The 23,832-nt window shown below is 41.0% G+C and overlaps 1 protein-coding gene and 1 pseudogene across 1 annotated transcript; both read left to right on the top strand.

Annotated features, from left to right (window-relative positions):
• Nucleotides 1-1,095: 1,095 nt before the first annotated feature.
• Nucleotides 1,096-2,225, top strand: LOC148040791 (putative germin-like protein subfamily 2 member 5). The gene has a single exon (XM_087686845.1). It carries the CDS (start codon nucleotides 1,231-1,233, stop codon nucleotides 1,990-1,992), a length of 762 nt encoding a protein of 253 aa, XP_087542971.1. The 5' UTR covers nucleotides 1,096-1,230; the 3' UTR covers nucleotides 1,993-2,225.
• A 3,956-nt stretch (nucleotides 2,226-6,181) lies between these two features.
• On the top strand, nucleotides 6,182-7,130 carry LOC148040790 (gibberellin receptor GID1B pseudogene; annotated as a pseudogene).
• The last annotated feature ends 16,702 nt before the right edge of the window (nucleotides 7,131-23,832 follow it).

Below are 23,832 nucleotides of genomic sequence, written 5' to 3'. Positions count from 1 at the left end.
CACATAAGAAATGTTCTATATAGGGAAATTACCATGTGTAGGAAAAGATAGTTGAAACATTTTCCTACATATGCAAGAAAAAAAGGGAGATTCCCTATCAATTCCCTAGTTAAAATTACATAAAGTAGGGAAAGGAATCGTGCGATTCCCTTGTTTCTCTTACTAGGAAAAGTTTCACTTTTCCTATTATTTACTTTGCCTACTTGTGTGTATTTTTAACTAGGGAATTGATAGGGAATTTCCTTTTTTTTCTTATGTAGGAAATGATTAAAAGTCCCTTGCGTATGCAGAACTCCAGTCGATGCTCCACATCAATGTTTATGGTAGCAGCTAAGCCCTACACGTGGAGAAAGTTGTGTCTAATCACAATATCACTAATGATGCCACATCCACTATTCTTTTTCATTACGGGATCAAGGAATTGCAAGCTTCAAAGACATGATTACTTCATAGATCAGTTTTGAATCATTGCAAGAAACAAAAAGTGAGAAAGAAACGTTAGATTTGAAATTTAAAATATTTCTCTTTCTTTTGGCTAATTTATGTACTAAGGAAAATTCTCGCATCTTGCAGTCTTCACAATGGCAAAAAGATAGGGCAAAGACACACCTTTAACACATGCACTCGCTATATGGTGTTCTTGCATAGTGAACCCTCAAGCATTGCTTAAAGCAAGGGTAACTGGAATTATGCAATATTATGCAAAGTCCCCAAACTTTGTCATGCAATCGAGGGAGTTGATAGCTACACAAGATTGATGAAGAATAGACGAAAGCTAAAGGAAGGAGTTTGATTGACGGAAGGTTAGTTGTTTGCAAAGATGCAAGTAGAACACGTAAATGTGTGCGTGTAAAGACTCGTTTCACGGAAAGCAAAAAGGGATTGCCAAGAGTGAGAAAGCTTAGGCCCAGGTGGAGCCTGATCGGAGTCAAAAGCTTGGACGTCGACAGAACGAAAGACGGGAGGTTATCGACTTGCGATTGAGCATGGTAACAGCGACCAGTACAAGTGGACAAGAAACTTCGTGCATGCGATGACGATTCTATATATATCTACGCGGGTCTCTTATGGGTTTCCAATCAGCTTCAGGTCATTTCTATCCATCAATCAATCTTCCATTCCTCTAGTTCTCCTGTACCTCGTCCTCCTTTCTTTCTCTCTCTCTCTCTCTCTCTGGGGCTCGATCTGCACCTACCACGGGATAGAAAGTACTAGAATCCAAAGCGCCACATGATTTCGATGAGGATGATGATCACGACATCAGCTAGCCAGCGCGATGCCGGGATGAGATCGAGGAGGCTACAGATCTGCAGCGGCAGCTTGAGCAGCCACCTGGTGCTGATAGCTATGATGGTACTGTACGCCTGCAACAATGACTATATGGGCGTAGTAGTGCGGGCGTCCGACCCGGATCCGCTTCAGGACTACTGCGTGGCGGACTTGTCGCAGACTCTGAGCGTGAACGGGTATCCCTGCAAGGAGGCAGAGAAGGTGACGGAGGAGGACTTCGTGTTCCACGGCATAGCCCAAGCTGCAGCCAACGTGAGCGAGAGCCCGGTGCTGGCAGTGCCCACTGTTGGGCTCGTGGAGCAGTTTCCAGGCCTGAACACGCTAGGGCTGTCGGTGGCGCGCCTGGACTTCGAGCCCAGCGGGGTGATCGTGCCCCACACGCACCCCAGGGCCAGCGAGATCATCTTTGTGCTGTCTGGCAACCTCTACTGCGCCTTCGTGGACACCTCTAACAAGCTCTTCGCCAAGGTCCTCGGCCCGGGCGACGTCATGATCTTCCCACGCGGCCTCCTGCACTTCCAGCTCAACGTCGGCTCCGGCCCAGCCCACGCAATCGTCGCCCTCAACAGCCAACAGCCCGGCTTCCAACTGGTAGCCAACTCCCTCTTCACGCCCAACATCCCCAACGCCGTCCTCCGCAAGACCTTCTTCCTCGACGACGCCACGCTCGACTCCATCAGGGCCACCTTCCAGGGCATGTAAGCAGCTTGCAGAAGCCATAATCGACTATATTCTAGTGTAGTGACTACATATTTATTGCAGTAATATATTAGTCTTAGCACCCCCCTCTCCTATCCTGCACACGCAGCTCTAACCCGCTTGCGTGAATAAAACAGGAACCCGTGTCTAATTATTTCTCTTGAATAAATTGGAAGTCTCCCCTTCGATATCCTACTATTATTATGCACCGTATTCAAGGAAAACCGTCAAAATTTAAACAAGAAGGTTTCAAACTCGGAAGTTTACAATAACTTTGGTCTAAAATTTTGTAAATGCCTCTAATTTGATTCAAAAATACCTCCAATTGTTTTAGTTAAAATGCTTTTTGCGAGCACTGATTATATAGACTCTGTGGTTGGAACATGGGAAGGGGTAGGCACATGCATATAGTTTATCGATTGATGCCATGCCATTGCTCACTAATGGGTTTATAGTACAACACTCAACAATATGATAATAATGCAGCTATCATTATAACTCTTACTATTCATTCGTAGTTTTTCACCCATTGCTTAATCCCTCACATCCTAATGTTTACATTGAAGTAGATTGAGTTGAACATGATCCTTGGTTGTGTTGGAATCATGACATGAACTAGTATGCAAAGTTGAAAGGGCACTTATGTTGTATTTACACTAGATGTGGAGGCATGCGTCTTTTAACTAAGCATCAATCACACAAGATGAGTATCTATTTCTACTATAACACCCTAGACAATGATTTTAATGGCACCATAGAATGAAGCTAGCTCATAGAAAGTAGTGTTGTATTTGCATGTCAAATATTTCAAAGCATTTAAACATGAGAGAGAGAGAGAGAGAGAGAGAGAGAGAGAGAGAGTATAAATATGCCATGTTAACTATGGGACTAGAATGATGAGTAGAACTAGTCCGATGTTGGTGAGAGATAAATTCCCTACTAGAGCCCAAAATTACTCATAAGACCAAAATGGTGTGAGATAAATAACTATAAAGCCCACAATGACTTATAGCATCTAAATGATGAGTACAACTATAGATAGGAGAGGAAATATTATACATGGACAAGCTATAATGAGCAGTGATAGAAATGATTTGGTGCCTCTTGGCCTAAATGATTTTTTATAGTTCTAGTGAGTTTTCTTGCGCTTTTCCAAGAGAGTGTTCAACATTTTCTCCCATGGTTAACAAGGTTTTTCTATGAACCGCAAGCATCTATCTTAAGGTTTTGTCTTGATAGAGGATTCTGGTTGATGCATTACTTGGAGCTTCAATATCATGAGTTTGGAGAAAAGATCATCATGAGTTGAGTTTTGATAGCACAAGGATGAAATATGAAGTCATATGAGATTTCATTGTCAACCAAGAGCTCAGTAGTGGCTACTTGGGTCAAGGTGTTATCCCTACGACTTCAAGTTATCAAATTGGGCTGGGAGGATGAGGTTAGAGAATTATGATGGCCTTTCTGAAAGTTGAGCTTGAGAATCATGTGAATAAGGATTTACATATCATAAATGGGATAGCCATGTGAACTGGGGCTAAGCCTTTTGTTAAGGCCTTCAATATTGATCCCTTAATATTTAAAATTACCTTAATGTCTTTTTAAGTGTAACTTTTGTTATTTTTCCCAGCGGTGGCTCCAATTATGGTAAAATTGAATCTAAGCATGTGCTATAAAAAAATGGAAGCATAGAATCGATTAATGGATGCATCTTTACCTGCAAGTCAACTAGCATATAAGATAACATTTTTGACACACAAATGAGAGACAATATTTGATGCCCTTTTACCCACCATTGTACATGTTTTAATGTAGACAATGTATATACGTTGTTTTAAAGGCAGTGTGAAACAAATTTATATTGATTGTGATTTGGGATTTTTCTTTCGTAAAGTAGAAACAATGTACACATACGTAAGGAGACATGAACATCAAAGGTTTCTTTACAAGGAGACCCTTTCTTATAGAAACCCCTATCCTAACCCTAATCAATCATGTTAAACACCTTCTCAATCTGAATTTGGCATAATAAGGAGGCAAAAAAAGACACTAGCCACTTTTTTAAGAACATTTGAATTGAACTTAGAGAGTACATTGGGTAGAGTAAAACTTGCACTAGAAGAAAATAGACCCATACATGATTACATTCACACATTTCTTAAACTTTTAAAAAATGTTATGGATAGTCTAGATCTTAACACTAGCTAAAAGAAGTCTAACAAGGTGAAAGATAGATTAATTTTAGCCTTGAAGGGGTCACCTTTTTATAATATAGGAGGTGGTCAAGTCAAACTATCTTACCTGCCATATTCTAAGCCTTTCCTAGTTGGCTATGAAATATTTTAGGGAATATTCACTTTACCATTAAGCTTAGAGTGCTACCCCCAAAACCCCATCAAGAGGTCTGTTTGACTTTCTCATACCCCCCTAGCCAATGAGCAACCTCTGTAGACATTGGACCCAAAATTTGGGTGCTCTCATAACTCCCATACCTTGCAAATCGATACAATGTACCTCAAGTTTCTCTATGAGCTTAATTACTATATCTAACTTAAAGGCTAGATCCACAATCCTCATCTTTTTGCCATTTGATCACATAGAAATAGGTCACATTTTTGCTAAACCCCCTTAAGGTGCACCCATAGATGAACTATACCATCACTGAATCTCTAAATATGAAATTGAAGTAAGTCCCTTGTAAAATCTTTGGTGGAGATATTTGCTTCATTCTTCTATGTTGGATAGGAAACAGGCTCACCTATAGCATTCTCAATCAAATCACGAATATAATGATACTGGATCTCAATATCTTTAGTGTGTGTACCACTAGATTTCTTGTAATGGTGATGTAACTCTAATTGTCACATCCTAGAACTATTAGATCTTCATCTTAAAGTTCCATATACCAGAAGATCCTGCTTAACCATACTACTTCAACTATAGTAAAAACAAGTTGCCTCATGTTAGCTATATATAGTATGTCTATATATAGCGCCCCTGTTAGCTATATATAGTATGTATATAGCGCCCCAGGTCCCCTCTATATATTTCTATCATGTGTGCTCAGTTGACACACTTCTGGGGTTCCACTTCCGGTGTCTCATATCTCTCTTCTCTTCTCTCTTTCGTCTCTCGTCTTCCTCGCAGTTTCCAACATGGTATCAGAGTGAGGTTCTACAACATCACAAAGAGCTTGGGAAGGCCTGTGCAGAGTGCGGGCAGAGACGAGGCTTGATTGTAGATGCAGCCTCATCCAGCGTCATCCTGCCCTTGCCACAGCCTTGTTTGCTTTGTTCTGTCTCGAGGATCCGTGCACGGAGCGGACCAAAAGCCACCAACCCCGTGCTTCCAAACCTCTTCAAGAGAGGACACAATCTGCCCCTCTCTGGCCGTTATCTCATCCATGCCCAATCTGCCCCTTGATCTGCCTCAGAAGGTTCAGATCTTCCTTTCTGAAGGGTTACCAACAACAAGAAGATGATAAAGAAGGCGAAGAAGATGTTGCAAAAGAATCAGAAGAAGGCAATGTCACCAAGGACAACTGAATGTGAGAGAAGCCATGGTCCAGGGAGAGAGGAGACATAGTGCGCAATACAAGCGGTTGCACCATCATCATCTAACTCTTGCTGATTAATATGGCCTCCACGGTTCTGTTGTCTCTCTGCAACATCCACTCGATAGGGTTTGCCTCCACGTTTCTCGAGAACTGTGCAGCGGCTTAGTCATTAATTCACGGTCCTTCTTTGTCTTCCCGTACGACAACAACAATTCACCGTCTCAGTGGTCTTTCCGAAGGAGCACAGGGACGAGATTCTTTGCAAATTGCAGAGTTTGTGTCCATCATTCTAGGTCTTTCATCCCTTCACATTTCATGTTTCTTTTAATCGTGGATTAAGGCACTTACTTGAAGGCTGTCATTACAGTTAACGTGGGAGCATATAAGTTTAGGCATTGAGGATAGGTGTCTCGCCAAATCTGTGTAGATAAAAATAGATTTCCAAGAAGATGACACATTAGGTCTGTGATTGCTGATGTGCAAAGCCATGGAGTCTAGTTTGAAGGATTATCTGATTTGTGAGGGCTGGATGATCCTAGAACCCAACATGTTCATCTATCGATGTGCTAGTCAATTTCCATACAATGTTCCAATGGAAGCAGTGACCATTGTAACATCCTGCAGTCAATTTTATTCATGACAAGAGGTTGCCAGATAACAACGTCTACCAATAGTGCCATATACGATGCGATGTGCAGGAGGTTAGCAAAGACCTATAATGTTGTTGCTATTGTACTTTCCCTCAATTTCAGACGAGCCCGAGCATAGGTACCCAGTAGCATATTAAGATGGATTGACATGTGTGAGATGGGCAAGGAGTGACATGGGGAGACAATGTCTTCTTTATCTGGGTTGCTGCTCAAACAAGTACATTCTTGCAGGAGACAGTCCAGGGGGGAACAAGTGCATTCTTGCAGGAAACAGTTCAGGGGGGAACATAGCCCACAATGTTGGAGTTAGGGCTTCAGAAGAGGGCATACATCTTACAGGAACGATTCTCTTAATGCCTATGTTTGGAGGACAACAGAGGACTCCTGCAGAGAAATTATTGGATGGTAGGTACTTCATTACAATAAGGGATAGAGATTGGTATTGGCAAGCTTTTCTTCCTGTCGAGGAAAACAGAGAGCACCTTGCTTGTAATCCTTTCTCTCCTCGTTACAATAAGGGATAGAGATTGGTATTGACAAGCTTTTCTTTCTGTCGGGGAAAACAGAGAGCACCCTACTTGTAATCCTTTCTCTCACAGGAACGATTCTCTTAATGCCTATGTTTGGAGGACAATAGAGGACTCCTGTAGAGAAATTATTGGATGGTAGGTACTTCGTTACAATAAGGGATAGAGATTGGTATTGGCAAGCTTTTCTTCCTGTCGGGGAAAACAGAGAGCACCCTGCTTGTAATCCTTTCTCTCCTCATTACAATAAGGGATGGAGATTGGTATTGGCAAGCTTTTCTTCTTGTCGGGGAAAATAGAGAACACCCTGCTTGTAATCCTTTCTCTCCCCTGGCACCACAGTTGGCTAAACTAAATCTACCTCCTTGCTTGGTGGTCGTTGGGGGCCTAGACATTCTTCAAGATTGACAACTCCATTATGTAACAACCTTCAGTTCCCTCGCCCTTTGCGAAAATCCATCCTCCAGGAATTTGTCATGTTGGAATGTTCTTGCTTCTGGAGGTCATTAGAATAAGCATGACAAAGGACAACAATGCGCATGACTCAAGTGCAGAAGCACTCAAATGTATTGGGAAAATTGGTCACCAAAGTAGCCTGTGAGGTTCTTCCATTTTATTTCAGCTCTGAGGAAAGCTTCCATGTTGTCGTCAACAACATACACAGTCGGAAGCACTTGCTAGATTGCCTGTATGGCATTGCCACTCAAGGCTTATATTATTTCCAGCTGATGAGGTTCTATATTCCAACTGATGACACATTATTTCGTTTATATTCTTTCCAGCTGATGAGCGTCTATATTCTAGCTGATGACAAATTGTTTTATTTATATTCTGTTCATGGGGCCCCACATGCGTTATGTTGTCTATAGAGCGGCGTCGCGAACCGTTTCTATAGACCTTGTATTTGTTCTAATGTCACTGTAACGTTTTTCTTTAAGTTTTGATGTGATAGATATACTGCTTACATCCCGAGTTTAGTTGCAAGAATTTCGTATATTAAGGAGTGATAAAGCTCTTTTGATGCCTTTGAATAGGCGGTTGTAATTCAGGAGTGATGTAGCTCCTGAGTGATGTAGCTCCTTCTCCATTGATGTTGTAATTCACGAGTGATATAGCTCCTTTGATGCCTATGAATAGGCTCTTGTAAGTTCAAATCTCCGTTTGATATTGTAATTCATGAGTGATGTAGCTCCTTTGATGCTTATGAATAGGCTCTTGTAAGTTCAAATCTCTGTTGATGTTGTAATTCATGAGTGATGTAGCTCCTTTGATGCCTATGAATAGGATCTTGTAAGTACTTTAACTTTGTAATTTTATATTTTGAATATTAATATAACGGTAGGCCTATATAGAGCTGTGGATTTTTCCCTTGAGCCCCCAAGGGTTTTTTTAAACATAGTAAGGGACCTTTATACTGAGCGGGGGTGTTAGCTATATATAGTATGTCTATATATAGCACCCATGTTAGCTATATATAGTATGTCTATATATAGCGCCCCATGTCCCCTCTATATATTCCTATCATGTGTGCTCAGTTGACACACTTCTAGGTTCCATTTCCGATGTCTCATATCTCTCTTCTCTTCTCTCTTTCGTCTCCCGTCTTCCTCGCAGTTTCAAACACCGCATACTTTATTCAGGTGTAGAAGCCAATCCCATTTTTAGTTCCTTTTTATAACTAATCTAAGAGATGTCCAATGTGAGTCAGAGTTCCTTATAACAAAACTTTTGAAATTGTATATGATACCATAGTGAAGGGTTTCCTTCAAGTATTTGAGAACTTGCATTCTAGTTTTCGTGTGACTTTGACTTGGCTTATTTGAGGACCTACTAAAAACACCAATCATAAAATTGATATATAACATGGTGCTGCACAAGTAGATGAGAGTACCAACCAATCTCTGGTACCTCCCAATGTCTACTAATGTTGATGTATCCTTAATGGATAACTTCGCATTGACCTCCATAGGTGTAACTATCTCCTTCCACTTAGTCATGGAAAATGCTTTCCAAATCTCCTATCCATACTTGTTCTTAGAGATTAAAAAATTTCCTAGCTCTTTTCACACATCAATCCCCAAACAATGGTGCATCAAGTAGAATTTTACCATTTCAAACTGAACGCTTAAATCCTTTTGAGTCTAATGGATCATGTCTTCATAGGCACCTATAGTTAGAAGATCTTCCACATTAAAAAAAAACTATAGACTTTTCACCTATAGTAAAGGGTTTCCTTCAAGTATTTGAGAACTGGCATTCTAGTTTTTGTGTGATTTTGACATGGGTTATTTGAGGACCTACTCAAAACACCAATCATAAAATTGATATGTAACATGGTGCTGCACAAGTAGATGAGAGTACCAAACAATCTCTGGTGCCTCCCGATATGTACTAATGCTAATGTATCCTCAATGGATAACTTCGCATTGACCTCCATAGGTGTAACTATCTCCTTGCACTTAGTCATGAAAATTTCTTTCCAAATCTCCTATCCATACTTCTTCTTAGAGATAAAAAATTTTCCTAGCTCTTTTCACACATGAATCCCCAAACAATAGTGCATCAAGTAGAATTCAACCATTTCAAACTCAAGGCTTAAATCCTTTTGAGTCTAATGGATCATGTCTTCGTAGTCACCTATAATGAGAAGATCTTCCACATATAGAAAAAACACTATAGACTTTTCACCATCCCTGTAACCATACAAGTTAGCATCTAAGGCACATCTATTGAAGTTTACACTTAAAAAGAACTTATTTATTGATTGATACCATAGTCTAGGGGTGTCTTTCCATACAATGCCTTTTTCCACTTATAAACTTTGTTCTTAGAATGGGGGGACCTCAAACATGGATGGCTAAGCCATGTACACCTCCTTTTTGAGTTTATCATTCAAAAATCTTGATTTGAGATCCATTTGGTAAAGTTACACCTTCTTGTGAGAAAGCACTATAAATATTTTAGAAGTTGGAGCAAATGATTTGTCAAAACTTCAAACCCTTCAACTTTTGAAAATTCTTTTCCCAATCAATCTAACTATGTACTTTTATAGGCTTTGGTTGGCCTCTTACTTTACCTTCCAAAACCCACTTTGTACCAATAATTTTCTTCTTTTTTTTTTTACTGATCCACTAGCTCACAAGTGTCATTCTTTAATGTACTATTATATTCAACCTACATAGTTGCTTACCCTACTAGATTTACAAATGCCTTTTGCATGTCAGTAGACTCATTTACTTCTCTCATAATCTCATCCGTCAAGGCCATATTAAGTATGAGACAATAAGGCTTTCTTTTCTCCTTTATTTTTGGCTACCTTTTTGGTCCATCTATCTTTCATAGTTGTTGGTACAGGATGATTTTGATGATAGACTTGCTTCACCCATTGTGGCAATGACTTTTTCGTTGGCATGATTATAAGTTGTGAGCTCTCTCTCATCATCCAAAGATGATATTTCCTCACCCTTAATCATATGGATAGCTCTTAGGATAGCTTTATAGTGTACTACTTCACTATATGTGGTGTTAGAGCTATATATAGCTCACCCTGTCTAGACTAAGTCTCACCTATATATATATGTAGATTTGTGATCAATATGATATAGTCTTTGGCAGTGTACGTGGTGTGTCTCTTCTCTCACACACACTCTCTCTCATGTCTCTACATATCTCTTCCCTCTATATCTCAACATGGTATTAGAGCTATCGTGATTGACTACAACTAGTTCCAAATTCCTAGCTTTACAAACTGGGTAGTTATATCAGTTAGTTTAGGGTAGCCTTATGAGAAGGTGTATTTGTGAACATGAGATGCATGATATCCCAAAGCACATGGAGAATTGTGAGAAGACACTTTGACAAAGACACGGAAGCAAGGAAATTCCTTCAATCTTAGTGGTGGTGGCCAACCTTGTTTCATAGTGCAACTTGTTTTATGAAACATCACTCCCCTCTATCTCACAACCTAACCAAATGGCTTCATGTAAATTTTCCTCCACCCCTCCTAAATCTGTTTCAGTGAACTCTGGCAATAATAAGCATAGGTTATCTAAGATTGATAATGGTAATGCTAGCCTCTCCCTTGTGGTAAGGGTTTCAAGGTTAAAGGGGAAAGCACCAAAAGTAGCAAGAAATAATGATTAATAAGATCAAAATTTTAAATGACAATTGCAAGGGTCTCATTGATCCCAACAGGGCTAGAATAATCAGGAACTAGCTAACCCAAGAGGCTATTAGGCTAGATATAATCTATCTTCAAGAACTCAGAGTTGCAAGTCAACAACTTGTTGAGAAACTTGACAACATCTCAAATAAGTTTTGATGGTTTTGCACAAAACACAATAGAGGAAGTGGTGGTTCAGCGATAGGGCTCAACAAATATATCACCTATCTCTTCAAGAGAGTAATAATAGACCCAAGTAATAATTGGGTTGCAGTTGTTTTATGAGATCAAGGAAAATAGGCTATTGCTTTAGTATATGCTCCTTGCACAGCCTTGGCTAGGGCCAACACCTAGAGGTCATTGAAAACAATTCAATGTCTAGTGTTTTTAGTAGGAGACTCCAATATTTTTGAAAATATATTAAATAAATTCAAGTCTAGAGGGGCCATCCTAGGAGGGGCAGAAAGGAGAGAATGGGATAGCTTGCTAGGATTCCATTAACTAGTTAACACACACTCGCAATCCTCTTTCACATGGACCAATAACCAAAAGCTGCCCTACATCAAGAAAGCTAGATTTGACAAATTCTATGTGTTTGCAGGGCTCTTACCATCCTTCATTAACTACTAGCAAAATTTTATGCACACTCTAGTCATGTCCAATCAAAAACCGGTGTTGACTGCATTTACAGGAGATACCCCCTCTACATTTAGGTCTTGATGGTTCCATGTTGATCCAGAACTGTTCAAGTTTTAGTATGTTCAATAGGGAATAAAGACCATTTGGAAGAGTCCCTTCCGCCCCAAGGATAGTCTATGGCCAACCCAATCAAGGAGAGCCAAAATTTTCTTAGTAAGGAAAAACAGACCCTCACAAAAGTAAGACAAGAAGGAGGGGCTAATATCTATCAAGAAATTACATACATAGATAGTAAACTTGATACACAAAAAAGGGAGGGAAAGATCTATTGTGTAGCTGGAGACCTATGACTTGCTCAAACTTAGCTTATAAAGTCTTTCTAAATCCTTGGCCTAAAGGCTAATGCATAATCTCCACTCATGGATAAGGAAGGAACATAAAGGGTTCATTAAGGGAAGGTATATTTTGGATGTGATTATTAGCCTATGGGAACGAATTGACTACACAAAGAAATACAATCATGACTTTGTATTTCGATAAAGCATATGATAGACTCGAATTTGACTTTATTTTGTAGTCTTTTGTTGATATGGGGATAGAGAGGAAGTTTGTAATATTTGTGTCTATCCTCTTTGGTAATGCAACAACCTCTATGGTTGTTAATGGATAACTCATTGATTCATTCAAGCTAAGGAGGTCAATAAGACAAGATTGCACCCATGTCCCCCTTTTGTTTGCAATTGTGGCGGATGTTCTTGGTTGGTTGATTGATGATAGGATGCAATAGGGAAAAATTAGAGACATATAACTACCCAACAATAGAGACATGATCCTAAACCTTTTTGCAAATGACACAAATGTCACATTAAATAATGGCATTAAGTCCATAGAAACATTTGGGGAATGCCTAGAAATTTTCTATCTAGCATCTAGTTCCAAAATAAACCACTAAAAAATAAGCATTATGACCCTTATTCAGGACCCATCTCAATGGATCCTTGAAACTGGCTACCAATTTATCCTGGAGGGGAAAGTGTTCAGGCTACTCACTATCCCAATGGGGTTTGGGGTGGCCCTCAAATAGAGATGGCAATGGGTGATTGAGAAATTCCAAAGCAAACTTGAAAGATGGAGGGGATTCCATCAAGGCACTGTGTCTAGATGTGTGGTGCTAAAGCACATCCTCATCCCTACATGCATATACTTCCTTGCATGCTAGAGGCCCCCCAAAGGTGCCCTCAAGCAATTGGAAGCCCTACTTAGAAATTTCTTGGGCGGGGGGGGGGGGGGGGGGATCCTAACAAATTCAAGTGTCCCAAAGTTTCATGGTCTGCATGTACACCTCATAAAGATAAAGAATATTTGGGGTTCATCAATCTTAGCTCAATGGTTGACAAGTTGATAGCTAGATAGATTATAGGTGTCTACTAAACACGAGGAGGATTGGCCCACACTGATCCTTGATCAAATCAAGACATTCAAAGTTGAAGGCCATGCATGATTTAAAGTTATTCCCATACATACAATAATTCTCTCAATAGTAAAGTTTAAACCAGTAGATGCTTTGCCAATTGTGAGGTGAATATGGGAGGCACTAAAAATATATAAAAACCTCATCTCTCTGTAACAATCTAAGATATCTCTAATTTGGATAAGCAAGGATTTAGCCTGGCTAAGCAATTATCTTCTCCCCATTAATGAGATTCAATATGTGGTAGCATTTAAACTCAACCAAAAGGGATTACAAGTTTGGGTTGACATGCGAGACAAGACCAACAAGAAAAGGCTAGGATAGGAAGAGCTGAAAACTAGATTTAGGCTCAATCAAGATGATCTAAGGTTTATCTAGGAAAGAAAATATATTTGGACTAACACTAACCCTCATGATTCAGTGTGATTTTCAAGTCAAGTAGTCAAATTTTTTACAAGATTCTAAACCCTCCCTAACCCCATTGCCCAATCTCCCAAGAGACAACTCAAGAGTTATATTTAATCTAAACTAAAGATGGATAATAAATTGGAACCACCAGCAACAATGAGAGTATTGGTTGTAGTAGATCTGGGCCAACTCTACCCCCCCCCCCAAAAAAAAATCAATGTTATTGTGGTTGATCCTGCACAAGGTTGTGTGGACCCAAGAAATTTATTGGAATTGGCAATGGTGTATGCACTAGATGCCAAAAGGACAAGGAAACCATTGCATGTCTATTCATCAACTTCCCCTTGAATCGTAACTACCTCAACTAGCTACAAATATTTATCCTTCCCAGCCACCCTTACAAAGTGATATGGAAGGAGCTCATTTTAGGCAAGGCCAATGGTCTCTCCCCATCACTGTACACACTCCTTTGAGGCCTCTATCTCTGGACTTGGAGTTTCCATAATGAGGAGGTATTTACAAAAAAGCATGTTGATTTTCTTTACCAACTAAAAGATGATTGTTTTCTATAGATGGCAAGAAGATCCTAAACTCTCACCATGCAGGAAGCTCAAGCCATCATTAATAAAAGTGAAAAAAGAGTATCCAAAGAAGAAAAAGAAGAGACGATAAAGAAGTGCATTGTAGAATTTCTCCAATTAATTATCTCTATAGTCGTTTCTACACAAGTGGCAAGAAGATCCAGACTCTCACCATGCAGGAACCTCAAGAAGAAGAAAAAGAAGAGATGATAAAGAAGTACACTGTAGAACTATTCCAATCAATTATCTCTATAGTCATTTTTTAGGACTTCACTATCCAGGTTCTAGTTGCTATGGTCACTCCCAAGGAGACACATGCCGATAGTAGAGTAAACAAATCTGAGCAAGCTCTCCCACTAAAGTTAGCACCAAGCGATGATACCCCAAACCCTACCAATGATCCAAATTCGCATGCCATGAGATGGACTAAGCAATAAGAAGTTTCAAAGATGATATGGGAGGAGGACCCTCCATAGCAAGAAAACATCCTCTGCCCTAGCTCTACCATTCCCCATCATTAGTGATGAGACCCTCACTCCAACCTAGCCCCGCCAAGATAATCCCTACCTTGTGTAATGCTCAACATGCCTAACATACGTAAATACTTTCATTACCACTCAGAATATATAAATCTTCTCAAACCCAATGTTAGGATGACCAATAATCCTTTTGGTTTACCTCCTAATAACTTAGCAAAGACTTGGATAATGGGCTGAGTCCCCTCCACTATAAAAAGTTTCCTTAGTTTTTGCAATACACACTACAACAAAAAGGCCTCTTAGACACGCTCTTAGACGCAATTTTTGAATTGAGAGAAAATCTTACGGGCACGTCTATAAGCCTGTCTAAATGTGTGTGTACCATTTCGCATCTCTAGTCGCGTGTATAAGGAAATCCACACGCACCAATAGACATGCTTTAGACACGCATATACACGCATAAATAAACACGTACACAAAAACCAAAATTATTATTTATTTAATTTTTTTTGTGCATCTACAAGCGCGTCTACATGGAAGATTAGACAGGCATATAGACACGTGCATAGACTCGCTTTTACATGCGCTAGTAGACGCGACCACATGTAATATTCCGCATTGAGAAAATAAATGGGACTTATCAAAAAAAAAAATTTCCCCCCTTATCCCTCCAGCCGACTGACGAGCTGGAGGGGGAGGGGAATAGAAGGAGCTATAAGCTCCTTGGTGGAGCCTTAGGAGGGAGGGGGACCATGCGTGTTGACACGCCGTGAGGAAAGATCCCCCTCCCTTCCACTATTTAAACGAGGCAGGGGGAGGGGCCGCTGTACAGGGAAGAAGGCAGAGTCATGAGAGAAGAGGCTGTGAGAGAAGACCCCGAGCCAAGGGAAGAAGAAGAGAGGCTGCTGCCATCCGCTGCCATTCAGCCACCATTTCGCCACGCAACCCCTTTCACCCCCCCCCCCCCACGTGCCTTTGTAAGGCTCCCAGACGGTTTGGAAGCTTCCAAGGGGGCTCTTTAAGCCCTTGTTCCCCCCCCCACGTGCCTTTGTAAGGCTCCCAGACGGTTTGGAAGCTTCCAAGGGGGCTCTTTAAGCCCTTGTTCCCCCCCCCCTCGGGTTTTTAAATCCCCCTTAAGGCCTTGTTTTTCCCCCCTCCCGGGTTTTTAATTTCCCCCTAAGGCCTTGTTTCCCCCCCACCCCGGGTTTTTAATTCCCCCCTAAGGCCTTGTTTCCCCCCCCCCCTAAGCCTTGTTTTTCCCCCTCTGGATTTTAATCCCCCCAAAGCCCTTATTACCCCCCCCCCCCCCCCCCCCCCCGAGGTTTCAAAAAGCCCCTTAGCCCTTCCCATGGTTTTTGGAACCACACACCCCTCCCTAGGATTTCAAACTCCCCCTTTCCCTTAAACCCTTGTTTCCCCCCCCCCCCCTCTTGGGTTTTAATTCTCCCTTAAGCCCTTATTTCCCCCCCCTCCCGGGTATTTAATTTCCCCCTAAGCCCTTGTTCTTTTTCCCCCCTCTTAGCTCTTTAGACTATTCAAGTCACACCCATAGGCCTACTTTGTCCTTAGGCTACCTTGCGGACTTCCATTCTCTTGCATTAATTCCTTCACTCACTTTTTAGATCTTTTTGTGCAAGTGCTCTCTTAGTTGAGCTTTGTGTTCTTAGTTTTATTAAACAAGCCGGTGTCCACACACTCCCATGTCCTAAAAAAATCCAATTCATCATCATGGCCTCGTATGGTATCCCGTAAGGAAGAAATAGCCGTGAGATAAAAGATAGGGAGGGAAGTAGAGGGAGTGAAAAGAGGGAGTGAAGGAGGAAGAGTGGGAAAAAGGTAAAAGAAAAGGAAGGAGAAGACAATGGAATTCCAAGAAGAAAAAGGAGAAGGCTCTCTCACATTCCAACTACAATGCCGCCGAAGAAAGTCCAAGATGTAGCTGCGGGAGGGTCATCTCCCGGTATCCATGTGGATATCTCACCTCAAAGCCAGGTTTTTCTTCTTGGTGTTAATTCGGTTTTAAGTCAATCATGCAAAGAAAAATTGTTAAGGATAGGATATATTTGTTCGAGTTATTTTTAACGAAGGAGTTAGCTTATGAATGACAATGTATACAAATTAGCTTTCTTCAAATTGCATCAAGCATTATAAAATTATAAGCAAGATTAACCATTTAGTATAGTAATATATTCCTAAAGTGTAGAAATTATATCTTGCACCATTAGTTTTATTTCTTTCGCAACGATTCATGGTAAATAGCTAAATTCAAGAAAGGTTTCTTTCGATGCTCAAATTACTAGGGAGTTATCTTTGCTAGTTGCACATCTTAGCAAGGAAATTATTGTTATTTGGCATGAGTTCATCTTTAAAGAAAATGGAAGTTAAATGTTAGGAATTAACAAGTATAAAAATTAGATATATGAACTCATTTGGAAAGAAAATGTAAAAGGGGACTGCTGGATAACACTCTATTAACACTTTTCCCTTACTATTTGAGGACTTGGGACTAATAAAGTGTGTATACACCAATTTCACAGCTAGGCCTTTTTGTCCCAAGGAGTATTGTTGCTCTTTGTATCACCTTGGCATTATGCTATATGCCAAATTAAACTATATTGATTGGGAAAGTTAATTGTCACAAGGATAGTAAAAACCGTGACAAGACGATTAAGATTACCTTCCAAAAGATAACCGAACCAATCTAAACATAGAAACATTCATACCCTAAACACTTGACTACTTTCCTTACCGTAGGGACAATAAATTCATAAAGATAAGAAACTAGGGTTTGTCCCTAAGCTTCTTAAATGAAGAAACCCTAGGCCTGACATACGTCAGCTTAAAGAATCTAAACAGATTATTCCATCGCAGGACTTGCGCATCATGTATGAAATCATTTTGTGATTGATTCACAAGGAGAAAAGGGAAAAAAACCCCTCATCAAGGACGGCAGATCCTTACGCAAGTTATCTTGCAAAAATACGTATTTTTGGATATCCTTCTAAATAAGGAAAGTTGTAAAATAGAAACTAGCATATCTAAGGTACCTTAAGGTTAACCAAGTTGGGTATGCCCTACACCGGAATATAAGGGATCTTGCCAAGTTACAAGACACCTTGGGAACGACTGCTGATACACTAAAAAAAAAGAAAGAACACTTCCTTAGCAATTTGCCATACAACTGGGTTGATTAATGGAAATGTTTGTGCTTGCTAGAGATTTTAGGGCTCTGTTTGAATTATGAATTACAAATTAAATAAGTACCTATACTTCAGGTTAAAGGCTTGAAGGGAGAGGCAGCTTCAGTTACCCCCGGCTGCCTGCCTGACCCTAACCAAGGGGGTTGTTGACCGCGCTGGGAACGTGGACCGAACCCGCTGCGAGAGGTCTTTTCGTTAAGCTCTACTTGGAGTAGGAGGACGCTTGGGTGCCAGGGTGGGCTCTGGCCATAAATCCCTCGCCTTCCGGGTCCTGCACAAGAGGCTAACGTGACTCGGGATTGGATCTCGAGGCCCGCATACTAGTTGACGAGCGGAAGCTTGGAATAGTGATCCCTGGAGATTACTGGTTAGCCTTCGGGCAGATTATGGACAAGCTTACGGGCGGAACTCCTTGTATTTCAAAGATAAAATGATGAAATGTTAAAAGAACTTGCTTGATGTTGTTTTTTCTATGTCATGTGATAAGATTACGTGAAGGAACCAGTGCTTAACAAGGTTAATTAAAGAAGCTGATTGTTATATATCAAATTAATGTGTTAGATAATTACATAACTAAAACAAACCGAGGAAAGTGCGGAGGATGGGCCATGGGTCCGTCCTACGGTTGGGTGGTCCCGGTTAGCTGGGAACTTTTCTCAAAAATCTTGAAGAACAGCGGAATGATCATCATCATCAAAAAGAATAATGAGAACGATGACCTAGAGTTACGTCTTACCCAATTTACGCTATTTTAGGGGAACGGAATGGGACTATGCCTTATGGCAGAGAGGTTGAGCTTTGCATCCCTCTCGTTTTCCATTCTCCTTGAACCAAGTACAGCGTGAATCCGCTTCGGACCTGGCGTTTCTGCGTAAAGTAGTTCGCTCGGGTCTGATGCTAGTTGCTGTTAGCTAATGACCCATTAGGAAAACCCTAATTCCGGTCGATCCTAAGTGGGAACAGCCAGGATACTTCTGCTACGTGGCAGACGCGGGAAGAACTAGATCGCAAAACCTGTAACATTCCATGGGAGTGCGGGGCGGAGCTTTCTAGACATCCTTTCCGATGGACTGCTAAGACGTGTCCTGGATGATACTATGGGACGCGTTACAGTTGGTATCAGAGCCCACCAACAACAGAATTGTTTTTATGAGATCTCAATAAAATGAAATAAATTATTGCTGTCCAAACATTTCCTCATCTTCAATGCTGTCTTGCAGAACTATGAAGCGTGGAACAAGTTTTTGGTGTTTCGGGTCATGTTTATGACTGCAATGCATTCTCCGCTTTATAGACAAAGAATTGGGATGATGAACATCCTGGAGCAAATTTATAATCCATCACCTTTATACATAGAACGATGATGGACAGGGTCTTCAGGAATCTACTACATAGCTGCCCACCGGTTCGCTTATCTACAGACCAACCTAAAGAGGATCAAGTGTTTGGAAGACTTGAAAGTCGTGAAGCTGTTCATTTTTGTGGGAGCTCACGTAAATTCGACTTTAAATATTCAAGGTCGGAGGGTTGGAATGAACTCATATGTATATGAGGAAGTAACCCGTGTAATCCCAGCCGACAGGATTAAAGTGTTGGACCGCCATGAGAAGTATGGATTCCAACGAAAAGGGTATTCCGAATTTCCAATGAATTATCGATTCCTAAAGATCCATGACCCAAAACCCTACTATTACACAGTTCCTGTAGACAAATGCAATACAACGTTGTTCTTCCCAAACTGAATGTAATGATTGGATTATCATCACACGAGACGTTGTATAAGGTTACGTCCATGCAAAAATAAATAAAGATTTCTTTTATCAATATCTAGCTGTGCATCAGAGTTGTTAAAAAGTTAATTAGCTTCATTATTTACGAGATAGCTGAATTAAAGATAAGCTAACGTCAATTATCATATAATAATGTTAAGAAAACTTTTATCCAGGCACAACCCCAGGTACAGGTTCCAAATTCGCCCCCTACATCAAGTACTGCTGTGACCCAGGAGAAGAAGTTCCTCCTCAAGCAGATAAAGCCACGCGAGTTTGACGGGAGAGGCAGATTCGTCCAGTCTGATGCTGAAATTTGGATTGAATCTATGGAGGATTACTTTGAAGCAGCTGGTACTGCACCTACCAATCAGGCCATATTGGCCAAGTTAAAACTCACCGGTGAAGCCAGACTTTGGTGAAAACAATGGTGCAGGGATCAAGGGACTTCAGAGGGGTCCGTTACCTGGGAGAAGTTAAAGAAAGCCATGCAGGGGAGATATTTGCCACCTGCATATCGTACACAGAAAATGAATGAGTTCTACGAGCTAAAACAACTAGGACTCACCCTTGACGCATACTACTCTAAATTTGTCTCACTCTTAAAATATGCGCCACAGATGGACACAACACAGCAGGTGTCCAAATTTTGCACAGGCTTAAATCCACCTGTAAATACCCGTCTCGAATCTATGCGTCCATCAGATCTGCAGGATGCACTCATTCGAGCGGCGCCTATAATTCAGGAGGTGCAAGCTAGACCAAGGGGTAACAAAACTTGGTCCTATAGTGACCCGAACAGAGGAGCATTCAGACCTCAAGTGAAGAGAGTTCAAGGTCACAATCAGAGACAAAGGAAGAAAGCAAGGACAAATAACGTCAACAACTTTGTTCCTACTCAAAGTAATGGCCGAAACCTCCGATGTTTCCACTGCAACGAACCCAGTCACTTCAAGAGGCAATGTCCCAAGCTCAGCGGGGGACATCCTCAAACGCCTTTCCAAGGTGCAGGCCGTGGTCAAGGAGCCGCCACCCGTGGAAGAGGAAGAACTGCCTGCATTGCCAATAGGCAAAGATGCGAAGAAGAAGAAGAGGAAGATTCGACTATGGAAGCAGAATTCGAAAGAGCAACAGTCCATGCCGCTTTACACAAGAAAGGGCCGAATCGCCAGTTCTCGGTGATTCAAACACCGTCGGACTATCAAGGTAAAGGTTTCAAAACCTTGATTGATTGTGGAAATACACATTCCTTTATCTCACCAGCATGTGCAAAAAGATTAGGAATAGCCACAGTAGAAGCACCTACCCTGCTTGTGGAATTGGCAAACAGTCGTAAGGTAACTTGTACTAGGCAAACTGCTAAGGTGGAATTCTTTCTGGGAGGAAAGAAGACTTTAGTCAAATTCAGAGTCATGTTTTAGGTATCCATGAGTGTCTACTCGGGATGGATTGGCTTAAGCCTAATAACGCCCACATTCATTGTGGAAAGGGTCAAGTTTCCTTTCAAAACTCTGAAAGGGAATTTGTCACAACTCAAGGTGAGGCAGGAGTGCCAAGAATCCAATTAGCCAAAGTATCTCGGATCATAAAAGGAGTCAGAAAAGGATTACCCGTTTACCTGATCAAACTCAACAAGTTAGATCAAAAGCAAGAGTCTCAAGAAGGACCTTCTTGGCTAAAGGAATACGCTGACATATTCCCTGAGGAATTGATTGAACTTCCGCCTCCAAGAGAAGTAGATCATGAAATTAGGCTAGTGCCTGGAGCTGCACCAATTGCAAAGAGACCTTATAGAATGTCCATACCAGAAGCAATTGAGTTGAAGGAACAGCTCAAGCAACTGTTGGATCAGGGTTACATCGTTACATCCGGCCTAGCAACTCACCATGGGGAGCTCTAGTACTATTCCAGAAAAAGAAAGATGGGACACTTCGACTATGTATTGATTACCGAGGGTTGAATCAATCAACAATCAAGAACAAGTATCCTATTCCTAGAATAGATGAGCTTCTTGATCATCTTCAAGGTGCAAAGATCTTCTCCAAGATTGATCTCAGGTCAGGTTACTATCAAATAAGGATCAAGGAAGAAGATATTCCAAAAACGGCCTTCAATACAAGATATGGATACTTTGAGTTCTTGGTTATGTCATTCGGGCTTACAAATGCACCTGCCACCTTCAATAGATTAATGTAGGATATTTTTAGACAATATCTTGATGATTTCGTGCTTGTCTTCTTCGATGACACTTTAGTCTATTCTAAACAGGAAGAAGATCATGAACCTCAACTTCGGATTGTCCTTGAGACAATGAGGTCTCATAAGCTGTATGCAAAAATGAAGAAGTGTGCATTCTTCAACCGTCAAATTGAATATCTAGGATTCATAGTATCATCAGAGGGAATATCAGTAGACCCAGCCAAAGTCAGAGATGTGCTTGAATGGCCAATACCAGTATCCGTCAAAGAAATACGTAGCTTTCTTGGATTGACAGGATGGTATAGGGTCTTCATCAAAAACTATGCCTTGATTGCAGCACCTCTTACAGACTTACTAAAGAAGCAAACTTCCATTACATGGTCAACTTCCGAACAAAATAGCTTCGACAAATTGAAGCAAAGTTTGGTATCAGCACCTATTCTAAAACTTCCTGACCTCAATAAGGAGTTCGAGGTAGTAACTGATGCTAGCATTCTTGCCTTGGGGTGTGTACTTATGCAGGAAGGTCATCCAGTAGCATACTCTTCAAGGAAATTGAAGAGTCATGAAAAGAATTATGCTACGCATGATCTGGAATTACTAGCTGTCATCCATGCTCTAAAGCTTTGGAGACACTACCTGTTGGGTAACAAGTTTACTCTAGTAACCGATCATAAGAGTCTCAAATGGATTTTTACCCAGAACGAGCTCAACATGAGGCAATGTCGGTGGATTGAAGTATTGGAGGAATATGATTTTGAAATCAAGTACCGACCAGGGAAAGAGAATGTAGTTGCCGATGCACTCAGTCGCAAGGCATTCCTAAATTCCCTAATCTTGCAGAATCCATCAATGGCCAGATCTCTAGCTACAAAGGTATTTATGCCAAACAACCCTATACTTGAACTAGCTAGAGAGGAAGCATGCCATGATTTGGCCTACCAAACAATGATAAAGGAAATATCTACCAAGGAGCAGAATCAGAAGTTGCAAGCTAAGTATCGGGAATTGTCCATTGATAACGGACTTGTCTACTACAGAACAAGGCTGTGTATACCAACAAGCCAGTCACATAAGCAGAAGATATTATGGGAAGCTCATGATTCTCCTTTCGCAGGACATCTTAGCTATGCTTAAACTCTTAATGCAGTTAGGAAGAGCAATCATTGGGAGAGGCTTAAAGGTGACGTTCTCAAGTATGTCACTGAGTGTTTGTCTTGCCAATGTATCAAGGCCGAACATGTCATGATGCCAGGGAAAGTGCAACCACTTGATATTCCCCAAATGAAATGGGAATTCATCAGTATGGATTTTGTTGTGGGCTTACCCCAAGTCCAAGGAGGATACAATTCCATTATGGTTGTGGTTGACATGCTTACCAAGGTTGCACACTTGATTCCAGTAAAGACAAACTATAAAGCCTCCGACATTGCAAGATTGTTTATCAAGGAGATATTCAAGCTACATGGGTTACCTAGAAGAATCATTAGTGATCGAGATTCTCTCTTCACATCACACTTCTGGAGATCTATCTTTGAAGCTATTGGGACTCAACTCTGTTTTAGCACCACCTACCATCCCCAAACGGATGGACAAACAGAGGGAGTGAATCAAATCATTGAGGATATGCTTAGGGCATACTGCTGTCGAGAGCCGAAGAGGTGGATTCAATACGTGCCATTAGTTGAATTTGCCTACAATGCTTCTTACCAACAGAGCATTCAAATGACCCCTTTCCAGGCATTGTATGGTCATGATTGTCGAAGTCCCCTAAACTTTTCTGATCCAACCCTAAGAGTTGAAGCTTCAAGACAAATGTTGGAGGATATGGATGATCAAATAAGGTCAATAAGACAAGACATACAAGCAGCCAAGGATAGACAAAAGGCATATGTAGATTTGAAACGTCAAGAAAGAGTCTTTGAAGAAGGAGACATGGTCTTCATTCGGGTACGCCCTAAAAAGAGTTCTCTATCCCTAGGAGAATGCAAGAAGCTAAGTCCAAGGTATTGTGGGCCGTATAAAATCCTCAAATGCCTAGGACCCAATGCTTATAGATTGCAACTCCCTGAGAACCTAAAGGTTCACAATGTATTTCATATCAGCCTATTGAAAAAATATGTACCCAATCCTAATCATGTACTTGATGACCAACAAATTGTAATGCCTAGTCAAGGAGTCCTTGAATTAAGGCCAGAAAGG

Source organism: Lygodium microphyllum, chromosome 1 (assembly GCF_053477565.2).
Source record: "Lygodium microphyllum isolate KBCC chromosome 1, Lygodium_microphyllum_v1.1.10, whole genome shotgun sequence".
Classification (NCBI taxonomy): Eukaryota; Viridiplantae; Streptophyta; class Polypodiopsida; order Schizaeales; family Lygodiaceae; genus Lygodium; species Lygodium microphyllum.
The sequence above is the reverse complement of the archived record's forward strand: the minus strand, read 5'-3'. Positions and strand labels throughout refer to the sequence as shown.